The sequence below is a fragment of the Polypterus senegalus genome, chromosome 6 (assembly GCF_016835505.1).
Source record: "Polypterus senegalus isolate Bchr_013 chromosome 6, ASM1683550v1, whole genome shotgun sequence".
NCBI lineage: Eukaryota > Metazoa > Chordata > Cladistia > Polypteriformes > Polypteridae > Polypterus > Polypterus senegalus.
The window spans coordinates 194,188,428-194,201,397 of NC_053159.1; the positions used below are offsets into that span (position 1 = coordinate 194,188,428).

At 49.9% G+C, this 12,970-nt stretch overlaps 1 protein-coding gene across 2 annotated transcripts in view; it reads left to right on the forward strand.

Moving 5' to 3' along the window:
- Positions 1-925: 925 nt before the first annotated feature.
- Positions 926-12,970, forward strand: part of LOC120531990 (collagen alpha-1(III) chain-like) — a 60,485-nt gene continuing 48,440 nt past the window's right edge. For both annotated transcript variants that reach the window (XM_039757932.1, XM_039757933.1), the window contains exons 1-2: positions 926-1,136; positions 10,394-10,599. In XM_039757932.1, coding sequence (XP_039613866.1) covers positions 941-1,136; positions 10,394-10,599 — 402 coding nt within the window. In that variant the 5' untranslated portion in view covers positions 926-940. The remainder of the gene's footprint in view (positions 1,137-10,393; positions 10,600-12,970) is intronic.

The window sequence follows — 12,970 nt, forward strand, 5'->3', positions numbered from 1 at the left end:
GTGTTGAAAGGCGCTATATGAGGTGAGGCGTCTGGAGCAGCAGGGTGGTGCAGCAGTTGGGGCAGCTGCATCGCAGCTCCTGGGTTCAAATCCCATTTGACGGACTGGCTGCCCACTCAGGGTGACTTTCTGCCAAGTTAACCATGCTAGAATGTAACATGGTGGCACACGCTTGTGCCCTCCAGACTTGCTGTGCCACTTTTGCCCTACTCCGGCTTGACTAATCAGCTTGCACCCATGGACAGAGCCCATCGTGGGGGCACTCTGGTTGGCACATGCCATAAATGTAGGCCACAGCTGGCTTTGGATCGAGGCGGGTGTGCTGAATGGGGTCACTTGGTGTCACCTCCTGTCCCGTTCACTGCTCGTGTTCACTGCTCGTGTTCAGCTGGAGGGTCTCGCGCGGCCAGAGACGAATTTCTTGGAATTTTCACCACCCCCGATTGCTTCACTACTGGGTCTGGGAATTGGCCTGGCTTGGGTCCAGTTTGAGACTGGCCAGCCAGCAGAGAGCGCCACATGACTGGCTGATGGGTGAAGTTTAGTGGGCAGTGGTCACTCTTCTGCCTGCCAGCAGAGGGTGCTGTCTACTTGCCACAAGGAAGCGAGTGCCACAGAGTCAGTTGCCAACGTCCAGTTCTAATGGCCACAGGTGTCAGCAACAGCCGTATCACTGGCACGAAAGAGCAAGGGCACGGGATGAGCAAGGCGCTATACGCCAGGCGGTGGTGCCCACTCGCAGGCCGGCCAGGTGTCCGCAGCTGGGTCCGGGTCCATCTGATCGCCGGGGCCACAGCTTTGGGCGAGGTGCACTCCGGATGCAGCGTGTAAATATTTGAGAAATGCTGGCCGAGTGCTGTAAACGGAGCTGCAGATTAATCACTCAGCCTTCTTGGGAGACAAACTCTCAGATTTCAGCTGGTGGGATGGATTTTGGGAGATGCCAGACGGCCTCGGCTATTTAAGGGTGCCGCGCGGAGAGCGGGCGTCTCATGCGAGGAGTCAGAGAGCTGCTCAACCGACGTCCAGCTGCACAGAATCTCGTGTCTGCCCAGGCATGACCAGCTGTGCGCCCTCCGTGGGCGTCCTCCTCATCACCGTGCTGCAGCTCGGCCGAGTCCTCGCGCAGCAGAACGGTGAGTGCGCGGTGGCCGGGCGGGTATGGACCGGGGTGTAGGTGGAGGGCATGGAGTGCAGGGGGCACTGTGTGTGTATGCGGCTGAAGCCCAAGAGCCTCTGCAGGGCATTCTGTGGACCTCTGGGCACTTCCTGGCAGGGACACCCCTTGTGTGGTGTTTGCTTGTCACATCCAGCCCATTCAGTTGAAGACTGGCATCCCGTCCAGGGCTGATTCCTACCCAATACCCCGCGAGCCTGTACTCAAACTGGCCAGTTTAGTGGCAGGGGGCAAGGGTGTGGGCATACAAGTGGCATGGGTGCAGATCACTGAAGTTCAGTCTGGGTGCTGTGACGGGCATGCAGATGGACAGTGGATTGGGTGTCCACTTTTGCAGGCTGTGGCCAGTGGTCATTTTCACTTGGCTTGCAAGCTCTGCAGCCCCACCCTGGTTCTACACAGTTGGCAGCAGCCCCCATCCTGGGGAGGGGGGTTCGGTGGGCTGAACTTCATGCATGGCATTGGCACAGCTACAGCAAAGCCAGGCAGAAAGCATTTTATCGTTTGTGTTGTGCCCTGTGTGGCCAGTGAGGGCAGTGGGGTGGTGAGGTGGGACAGTGAGGATGGTGCACCTTGAGCTTATATAGTGCCCTTCACCTGGGTGTTCTTAATCCATGACCGTTTGAGGGTGGTTATGGGGCGTAGTGGGCGCAGCCAAGCGCTTATGCCACTTTATCCTTCCTGAGCCTCTTGTGGTGGGCAGCGGGCTGTGTTTTCCCAGGCGAGCCATTAAGGAGATTCTTGAGCGGAGTGTCAGTGGGGAGGGTGGGCCAAGTATGAGGCGAGCAGCGATGAACTTCACAAAACAAATGAGAAACATCGACGAGCCTTGGCACGGAGCCCCCGCGCAGCGCCGCCGACCCACAGGTCACACACTTCTCATGTGAACAAAAGCGATTGTGAAAGGCTGGCTGGAGTGAGTCAGCCGAGCCCCGGGGGCGCGCAGCGGGGGGCACGGGGTGGGGCAGTGGAGGGGTGTTTGATGGAGAAGAGGGGAATAGAAAGTGGCTGTATGGGTGGGGGAACTGAGGGGGCATCAATGTTGGCATTCGATAAAGATAAGGGGGCAGGGCTAAGGAAGCATGAAGGGCACCAAAGGGGGCGTGTTACACGAGAATGGCAGAATGGGGGTACTGAGGGGGTGTGTAGCACAGGGTGGGGTCACTGAGATAATGGCCCGCAGATGCAGGCGGACTGTGGGGCTACACTGGACTTGGTTGGTGGGGGCACTGAGATGAAATGACGAAGATTGGCACACCCTGTGGTACAATGAGGCCAGTCTGATGGGTCACAAATACCTACTGGCAGCTCCAGTTCTCGTGATGGTGTTATGCCAGCTCCTGGGCTGCCCCGTAAAGTTTATGGGCATCTCTGTGGCACGGAGGGTGTGGCTCACCTGTAGTCCTTGTGCGCCTCCTTTGCCGTGGCGCTGTACGCTCGTGAACGCTCGTGAACGCGCCGTGAGCGGCGGCTATGGCGGGTCAGTGCTGCCCTCTGCCTGCTCTCTCGCGCCACTGCAGCTGCTGTCGCTCCGCGCTGTCAGCCCCCCCAATCCGTCCTAACGTCGCGGGGTGTCGGCGCCAATCCTGACGGGGTCGCCGGAGATCAGCGCGATGCCTCCACGCTCTGCCCTTCACTGCCAGGGCTCGTGCCCACCTGATTTTATGGCCAGTTGGTTGCTTCCCTTTTTTAAATAGATGAAATAACGAGTTTACGAGCAATTAACTGCACATAAATTTATTTCCATTTTCAACAAAACAAACTGCCAGCCCATAATAATTAACATCATTTAAAAAGATGAAACTTCACACAAAGCCTTGAACGCCCGGCGCGTTTACATTCCCGATGAAAATCAGGTTTCTTATCCAGAGCGGGTCCCGGGAGCCCCCAGCAAGCATCGGTCACAAGGCAGGACGGGGGGGCTGATTCCACGCAGACCCCCACACAGGGTCTCCTCGTTGCGAGGCAGCAGCGCCGCCCTCATGTTACGTGAAGACCGCAAAGTGACAAAGTCACGTCACAATCTGACGTGTTAATGATAAACTCAGAGACGGCGACGACAACGGCACAAGTGGGGGGCCAAGCCCGCTCCTGTTGAATTTCTGAAGAAAGTGCCCTGCCGGGTATACGTGATTTACAATCCCGGCCAGCGGGTATAATCAGCAGCTCAGGTCGCAAATGTCGCGTGAACGCCATGCGAAGTCGCAGCTCCGAGGTGCACAAGTCACAATGCCGACCTACAAACTAGCGGGAGAGTCCAGAGGAGAGGACCAAGGGGACGGCAGCTGTGCTTGGCGCTCAGTTGTGCCTTCAGATGTGATTCAAAATGGGTACACATGCCAACTGGCCTCATCAGACCACCAGCTTGATTAAGGGTCCGCTGAGGACTTGCATGGCCACCTCTTTGTGTTTCAGCGTGTGTCACATCACTGGACCTCTGGCTGCTCTTCCTTCATTTATGTCACAGTCTGTCACTCGCATGCTGATTGTTGTTTCCTGTCACACACGTAGTGACCATTGCCATTGACCAAAGGCGTTGACTCAGTGGTGTGACGCAGAATGTCTGACAACTTTAGCTGTTGTTTAGTTTAATTGTCACCTGATTCCGTTCAGTTCCTGTCACACACAGAGCCTAATGACATTTTCATTAACCAACATGTATGCCGCGCCACCATCTGGTGCCATGCAGCTTACTTCATAGGACATGTGAAATAGAAGAAGGAGTAGAGAGGACACCGAGTCCTGCAGGCTGTCAGCTTTGGTCACATCCACTGGACTAACGGCTGCAGACCCTTCCAGCTCTTTACACAGAGGGTGGTCCCTTTATCATAAGAAGAAGAAGAATTCGAATACATTTCACTTATCTGGGGTGCTTTCTGAACGTCACACAAATGAACAACTTTTATCTCGATGTGACATTTTTTGCCCCAGTAAAAACAACTGAAGAATCTCACAAGACATTGCCCACCCAAGCTCCATTTCCCCCTTTGGAAAATGCGAATAAATCATCCAATTTGGGGGACGCCTGCCTATTTAGCCCCACCGCCATGTGGCATCCTGATGTGCCACTCATATTCTTTATTTAACCACAAAGGTGCCGAGTCGCCATGGCAGACACGTCACCCACAGGTGGGCTTGATGAGGCAGCAGCTCAACCCAGGGGACAGTCAGCTGAAGGTGGCCGGGTACTGAAGACCCCCTGGGTGGGACGCTGGGGTCTGCTTTAGTTCAGCGCCTGTAAGCAGTAACTTATCCAAAAGGACATTTTTCTTTTATCTAACTTACCCCACGTAGTTTTACAGAAATGGATGACAAAAATTTTACATTTCATGTTGTGATGGAGAAGAGAGATAATAAAATGAACACCACCCTGGTAGTCAACGGGGCACAACACTGGGCAAAAAGTCAAACTGTCAGAGACTGCGTGGCACCTCCTGCTGGCCAGGTAAAGTGGTGCCTGCTTCAGGGTCTCCCCTCTTTCTTTTACTGTCGTTGCCCCCATGGCACAAGATGCACTCCGACAGGCCAAGTGGTTTCTGTTCTCTTGAGATGGACCTTGGCAGACCTTTGCCTGCTGTTATGCCATCGGGATGCCCTCTCTTGACAGACTCTTGGCAGTCAGGTGACGCTGTGCTTAACCCTAAGAGCATGTCAGGGTACTGTGGGCAGATTCGCCGAGTGGCACCAGTTGTGTCAGGTAACTAAACCAAGCAGCATCAACTTGTACTGAACAGGTAAGTGCAGGTGACACCACACGGCAGTGGCACCGAGGTGGCCCCTCGAGAGTCACACGACAGTTCAATGGCTTTGTATTATGAGTGCACCGTCCAAGTAGAAGAGCAGATGAAGCGACACAGCGTTCACTTTGGCAGTGCCAGGCAGGAGCCAATGGCACCTTGAAGTGCCCGCTCAATAACCATAAGACTCCAGAAGAGGGCACTGTGACTCCTGAAAACACTTGAAGAGCCAAGCTGGTAGGGTTTTGACCCCTCAAAGGTCCACATGGCCACTCTTTAATGGGACCCGTGAGCTCCTGACTGCACCCGGCCACTCGTCCAATGGGAGGTGATGGGAAGCCGCAGCCTGGCCTGACAGCATCTGAGCAAAGCAGGACTCAAATCTGGGCGCCTGTCCTACGAACATGGGGGTCAAACGATGACCCTGTCGCCCTCTGCCTGTGACCTTCCGAGTGCCTCTCTGGTTTTCTGTGGTACCCCAAACAATGCAGTCTGGGCTCACTTGTGACTTTAAACTGGGAATGATGGGTGTGTGTGTGTGTGTGTGTGAGGGAGCCCATGATGGCTGGGACAGGATCTGTCACCTCAGGAGTCCTGCTCAGTTCTGAAAGGGACAGACAGATGGGCTCAGTGACCACCAAGTTATTGGAGCAGCACTGGTCACCATGTGCCCTCTGACCCGTGGCAGGCCTCCTATATCTGAAACTCATTTTGGATGGCAAGGTGGCTCAGTGGTTGGCTCCTCCGGTATGGTGGTGTCACCAGGCTGTGGTACGATGACAGGGGACTCCTGTGACTGTTTAGTTCAAGTGGTAAAAAAATCAAAGACTACAACATCTACAGTAAGAATTCACGTCGGCCCACCATTTGTGGCCTGAGGGTACATGTTGGTCATCAAAAGACTCAGCAACAGAGGACTGCGGTGACACTTCTGTATGGGTGGCGATAACCACACTGGAAACTGCTGACGAATGAGGAGGAAAAACTCTGACGTGTTTGAGGAGCCCTGACTGCGACACGGCCAGGCTGAGGTGTGGGGGACGCATGAGATGGGGGGCTAATTTTTAATGATTATCTCATTTATTTCATAATAACAAGGGACATGCTGGGAATAACAAGTTGGATTGGCGGTCTTTGCTCAAAACTTCTACTTGTGGTGTTTTATTTTCTGTAAGCAGCCAGCATGATAACAATGAGATAAATATCACTATTACGTAGCAAAAGAAAGGAGCTTAAAAGACTGAATGATCTCCTTTCATTTGTTAACATTTAATATGCTCTTATTTTCCTGTGTATATTAAAATAATAATAATAATAATAATAATAATAATAATAATAATAATAATAATCCTTTATACAAGTGGGCTTCATTCACAGGCCACACATTAAGAGGCGGCCATTCAAACTCGCGGGTCTCTGACGTCACTGCTGGCGCTACCCTGAAACGCTGACGTTGCGCATGCTCGGAACACTGACGTAAACTCGCCAAGCAGGATTTACGGGTCAGTATTTAAAGATAGATAGATAGATAGATAGATAGATAGATAGATAGATAGATAGATAGATAGAAATGAAAGGCGCTATATGATAGATAGATAGATAGATAGATAGATAGATAGATAGATAGATAGATAGAAATGAAAGGCGATATATGATAGATAGATAGATAGATAGATAGATAGATAGATAGATAGATAGATAGATAGATAGATAGATAGATAGAAATGAAAGGCGATATATGATAGATAGATAGATAGATAGATAGATAGATAGATAGATAGATAGATAGAAATGAAAGGCGCTATATAATAGATAGATAGATAGATAGATAGATAGATAGAAATGAAAGGCGCTATATGATAGATAGATAGATAGATAGATAGATAGATAGATAGATAGATAGATAGATAGATAGATATGAAAGGCACTATATAATAAATAGATAGATAGATAGATAGATAGATAGATAGATAGATAGATAGATAGAAATGAAAGGCGCTATATGATAGATAGATAGATAGATAGATAGATAGATAGATAGAAATGAAAGGCGCTATATGATAGATAGATAGATAGATAGATAGATAGATAGATAGATAGATAGATAGATAGATAGATAGATAGAGTGAAAGGCACTATATGATAGATAGATAGATAGATAGATATGAAAGGCACTATATAATAAATAGATAGATAGATAGATAGATAGATAGATAGATAGATAGATAGATAGATAGATAGAGTGAAAGGCACTATATGATAGATAGATAGATAGATAGATAGATAGATAGATACTTTATTAATCACAAGGGGAAATTCCCATAATCCAGCAGCAGTATACTGATACAAAAAAAAAAACAATATTAAAGAGTAATAAAAATGCATGTAAAAGCAGATAATAACTTTGAATAATGTTAGCGTTTACCCCCCCGGGTGGAATTGAAGAGTCGCATAGTGTGAGGGAGGAACGATCTCCTCAGTCTGTCAGTGGAGCAGGACGGTGACAGCAGTCACTATTTCATTAATTCATTATTTCCTATTTTTTTACGACACACGCACACACATGCACACTTACATCAAAGTCATTATCAATGAATTCAATATCAGGACAGCTACATTTTAACAACGAAGCTGTCAACATAATATGAGCCCATTGCATTTTTTTTTGAAAATGTATTTCTGTCTGTCTCGTTATTTCACAAAGATGTGGCCCCTTGTCATCTTGCACGCGCATTTCGATTGTGGAGCGACAGAGAGATAGAGAGAGAGAGAGAGAGTGAGTGAGAGAGAGAGAGCGCAGGCGCCTAAGGCGCAGTCACGTGACGAGAACGGACCCGGCGTTACAGGCGCACTTTTCGGTTTAATCCCGTTAAGAATTAGAAGATTAGCACAGTCTGGACGGAGACAGGCCTTTCCGCTCAACAAAGCTCGCCAGTCCTGTCCACTTCATTCTTCTAAAAAAACATCAAGTCGACTTTTGAAAGTCTTACCGTCCACCAACGCTACTCGGTCACTTATTGCCAGTTTTGCCCTGCACTTTTTTTAGTAGACACCTCGTAATCCATGGCTTTTGCCAGGTCTCCCGTATCGATGAGCTGTCTGAGTTTGAACACCGGACAGGTCAGTAAGGCGCACCAAACTCCCCGGTATGCCTCAGGACGTCCAGGACTCGCCGGACAGACAACGATGTCAGCGAACAAAAGCCGATGGCCGTAACTCGGCTGTGGCGCTCGCAGATGTCACCATTTAAATGTTTTGTCGCCATTTCAATTTGTCCCTAACCTGACGGGCATTTTGACAAGCAAATGGAGGCGGGCGCCCCGTTAGCTCGACAAGTCCTTTTAAAGCAGCAATTCTAACGGCTCGTAGAAGCTGACACTGCGCAGGCGACCCTTGAAAAGAGGTCAGCGACATTCGCATTAAACATGGACATGGAGGATGTCCCCCCAAACTCGCGGCGTGTATATAGTGCCAGCTGCCACTGGCACCTCCTCCCTTAGGTTGGTACCGGCGGGCACTGGCCACGGGCTACACGGACTGTCCCTTCGCACACATCCTGCTTGTCCGACTGGCTCGGCCTCCATTAACTTTCTGTCCCCAGAGCTGCCCATCCTTCGATTGCCTCATTTCACAATGTAACGTCACCCGGGGGTCCTTGTGCTTTGTTTCAGTCGCATTACTCAATTCCGACGCCGGGGGTATAGTAGTTTTATACATTCATTTATGCTTCCAAAGTGTTTTGGGTTATTTTTTGGGATGCGTTCCCACCTTTAAAGTCCCAACTGCTCACTAACGACACTGAAGGCCGACGCCGATTTCTGCACAGGTGACACACGCCAGCCATTAGCGCGCCGCGGCGTCCGCCACTCGCAGCCCATTAAGAGTCGCTGGGCGTCAGTCTGTCACCTCGGTGCTTCGGGACTCTACTCCTGGGACCCCCAGTCCCCGTGGCTGCAGGTTTTTGTTCCCACTAGTTTGTCTAGTGATGGGAGGACGAAGCCCCGCGAAGCTTTTGACGCTTCTCGATTGTTCCGGAAAAAGCGCCGTCACTTCGGAGCGTCGAAAATAACAGACACAGTGCCATCTTGTGGTGAGTAGAAGTCATAGCGCGCAGAGCCCTGAGCAGCGAAGGAGCCGCGCACGGGCCGCCTCCGCTGCGGTAGACCGACGAGGAAATGATGCCGCCCTAGTGATGCCAATCGCAGGATGAACACCTTTATGGACGGCATGACTATGGATGGAGTGGCTCTGAACCAGGAGTCAGAATTAGGTAACGAGGTGAAAGATTAGCATCAGTCTTAGAGCGACAAGAGTGCCAAGGGGCTTTATTTAAAAACGGTGTTTGCGAGGCTTCAGGCGGCTTCTTCTCAGGCACAATGTTGGGACAGCCTTGGAGATGCTCTCACATGGCAACGTGAAACAGGAGGGGTACGATGCCAGCTGATATAATGGCAGTTACTGAAATGCCACCCTGGTAGGTTAATGCAGCTGTAAATGGCACGTTAGGGTCCTGGCATTGGCTTCAGTTGCCCTGCAGCCTGGCCTTGGATAATCACATTAAGAAGATGGATGGATGGATGGATGGACAGAAGTTCATTCCATAAGTGCAGCCTTTACAGTCGGATAACAGGTCGCCGTGTCCCTGCACTCGCCATCATTCAGCACAACAGAACTGCTGCTTTCCCATCCCATTACAACTCTAGTGGACGCTACTGGTGGCCGCCCGCAGGGTGCTTGAGTGCGCCCGAGCCGTCTGCAGCTGGACGGTGTCAGGGCCTCAGACCGCCCATCGTCGCCTTCTCCTCGTCTGATTCTCTCAGCTTCATTTACTTCTTTCAAAGAGCTGCAGGATGAGAAGCCCACCAGGATTCCCATTTTCAAGTTCTCAACGTGTCCCTCTTGACGTTTCTCTGAACACGTAACTGAATGATTAACAACGAGCAGCGAGACGCGGGTGCAAACTTCACACCACAAATCTCAAAGCTGCTTTGCTGAATGCTACTTGACGTCAGCGAGCATCGGTGTGTGTGTGTGACGCGGCGGTCCTTAAGATTTTTATTCTCGTTTTCATGACTTCCACCCATCCAGCTGTCCACATGTTATCTAGGAGTGACCACCAGGGCTGCAGCCTTCCACCACTTGGTGTCCTTTGGTCCTTTGCACCCGTGTCTGCTCTGCTTGTTAGATGCTGTTGTTTGGAGCAAAGTCCAGAAAACGATGAAAAGAGCAAAGAGCGTCCATCGAGGGCAGAGCGGCACTTCTTTGTCACCTTCTTCTACGTGTAAATCACACACTGCTGCTGTTCTCGACAGAAAAGAAATAAGGGGATCAGCTAGAGAGACAAGGACTGGCAATGGGATGGTGGGTGAAAACCTGCAGTCACAGGGGTCTCCAGTACCAAACTTAGGACCCCCCCAGAGACTTGGTGCAGCACGGCTACTCACCCCGCCATCGTTTCTTCTCTTCTTCTTCCCCACAGTTGTTCTTGGCACTTGCACATATGAGAGCCAGACCTACGCCAACAAGGACGTGTGGAAGCCGGAGCCGTGCCAGATCTGCGTGTGTGACGATGGCTCTGTCCTGTGTGATGAAGTCATCTGTGATGATGAACCTTTGGAGTGCGCGTCTCCTGAGATCCCAGAAGGAGAGTGCTGTCCCATCTGCCCCACGGGTTCACCGCCGACGGTAAGTGGGCGCCGTGCATGCCATGAGTGGATATGTAGCCAGAGTCGCACCACAGCGCCCCCCAGAGGCCGGGGCTGACACTGCGTGGCACTTGCTGACTTCTGTCAAGGTGGGGCGTGAGGTGCAGTGCTGCCCCCAACAGGCTGTTTGCCTTTCCTTCTCATTCTGCACTTCTTGATTTTTGGCTCAACTTTTATTTTATGTTTATTTTTAGACAGTTGAAGCCTTCTGGCTCTGGTGCCAGCAGTTATTGTGATTTGGGAAAAGTGCCAGGGTCTTCCAAGGAAAACAATGAAGTCAGCCTTAAGGGAAATGTAAAATTAAGCCGAGGAGGTGGTTTAGGCCCAAAGGCTGATGGGCATCTTGGTGGGCAGTCGCTGAACTTTGAATTAAGCAACAAAACATCAGAGCTTCTCTTGTAGGGAGTGGGACGTCGCCGAAACACACAGCAGTGATTGGCAGTGCCCTCGCAATGGGGGCAGCAGATCCACTGCGCTTTGCTCTTCCCTGGCCCACCCAAATACACACGTGAAGTGGCACTCGTCACCCTGATTGTGTTTTAGGGTCTTTCTTCATGAATTAATAGCCCACGTATGTCCAGCAGGGAGCACTAACTCCTCAGAATGGCTCTCGCTGTATGAAGGTCGTGCCACCTACCGGGTCATGTCAAAGGCAGTTAGAAATGCCATCTTCCCTTCTGTCTCCCTTGTTCTCATATCTCCAGCTTATTTAATATCATTTATTTAATATTAATAACAAGCAGGCGGCACGGTGGTACAGTGGGTAGCACTGCTGCCTCACAGTAAGGAGACCCTTAAGGGTCTGCATGGAGTCTGCATGTTCTCCCCGCGTCTGCGTGGGTTTCCTCCCAAAGACATGAAGGTCAGGTGAATTGGTGATCCTAAATTGTCCCTGGTGTGTGTGTGTGGTGCCCTGCCTGGGGTTTGTTCCTGCTTTGAGACCCTGTGCTGGCTGGGATTGGCTCCAGCAGACCCCCGTGATCCTGTAGTCAGGATACAGCGGGTTGGATAATAGATGGATGGATAAATAACAAGCTGGCCAAACTGGCAGATGGTCTTGAATCCACAGAGTCATCACAGAGGGGCTTGGACGACATTTAATGTCAGTAAATGTAAAGTTTTACACGTAGGAAGTAAAAATGTGAGGTGTGAAGACACAATGGGGGGTCTGAACATTGAGAGTCCACCTTAGGAGAAGGTTTAGGAGGCATAGAGGACTATCAAGTGGCAGACGGTGTGCTGACGCCATTAACACTACAATTACCAGAGCCTACGAAAAAACTCGTAATTCCGTCCCACCTTAAACTGCTTCTTAAATCCCTTCACACCTCTCCGCCAGCGCCCTTTGTCTTCTAAATGTGCTGATAAAGAGAAGCTTGGAGCAGCCGGCTATTCCATCCCCCCACCAATTTAGAACGTGCACGAACTTCTCTCAGCTCATGCCTTGATTGAGTATCTGGGAGTGAAGTGGAGTTTTAGAGTGGAAATAATAGATCGTTGTTTGGAACACACGCATTTCATGTCTGTTCCGTTTCTACAGTAATCTGTGTCAACACATTGTTAAAACAGAAACGTTTTTTATATTCTAGTAGTAGATGACAAAATGTAGGCATAAACTATATAATGTATGAAGCCTGAAGTCCAAATAGCAAAGAAACATTTTCACAAAAATAACACAATTGCGCTTTTATTCAAAAATATAACTGCAGAAACAAAAAGCCGCCTTAACATGCGACATTGACAGCAGTTTGTTGTAACTGACTCCGTGGCTCAATAGACTCAGCCACCGATTGGGAATCAAGAGGTCGTGAGTTTGATCCTGCGCCCCTCCGTTTTCAGAAGTAAACTGCTCTTAGTCTTACTGTTTTAGAATAAAAGCATACATTTGATTTCAGTCTGTAACAGCCGGTGCAATTTATGATCCTTGTAAAGGTTAGCTTTTTTTTTTTATTCACTTTTCACTCTCTAAGTCACGTTCAGAATCAATCCATACAACCCCATCTGACACGGCTGTTTTCACTAAAGACGCGCTATAGCTCTGCAGTGTACCACGATGCATACTAACGCCAAACCAAACTCCCCATCCCCGGGTTCTGACACACAAACGCTGGCGAAGCTGCCTTCTTCGTATCTCACCGTCACTTGATTTTCTTTTTATTCAGTTTTATTGAGTGTTCCTGCCAGTCCCCGCATGTTGCTGTATGCTGTTTCTTTTGTACTCCAGGACATGCAGAGGAAAGAATGGTAAAGAGCAGTAACTTCGGCGCTATATGCAATCATCAGACACTCCCCATCTGCCCGTGTCGCTCAAACACAGGAACATATATTGGTGTAAAAGTATAACAAAAGTG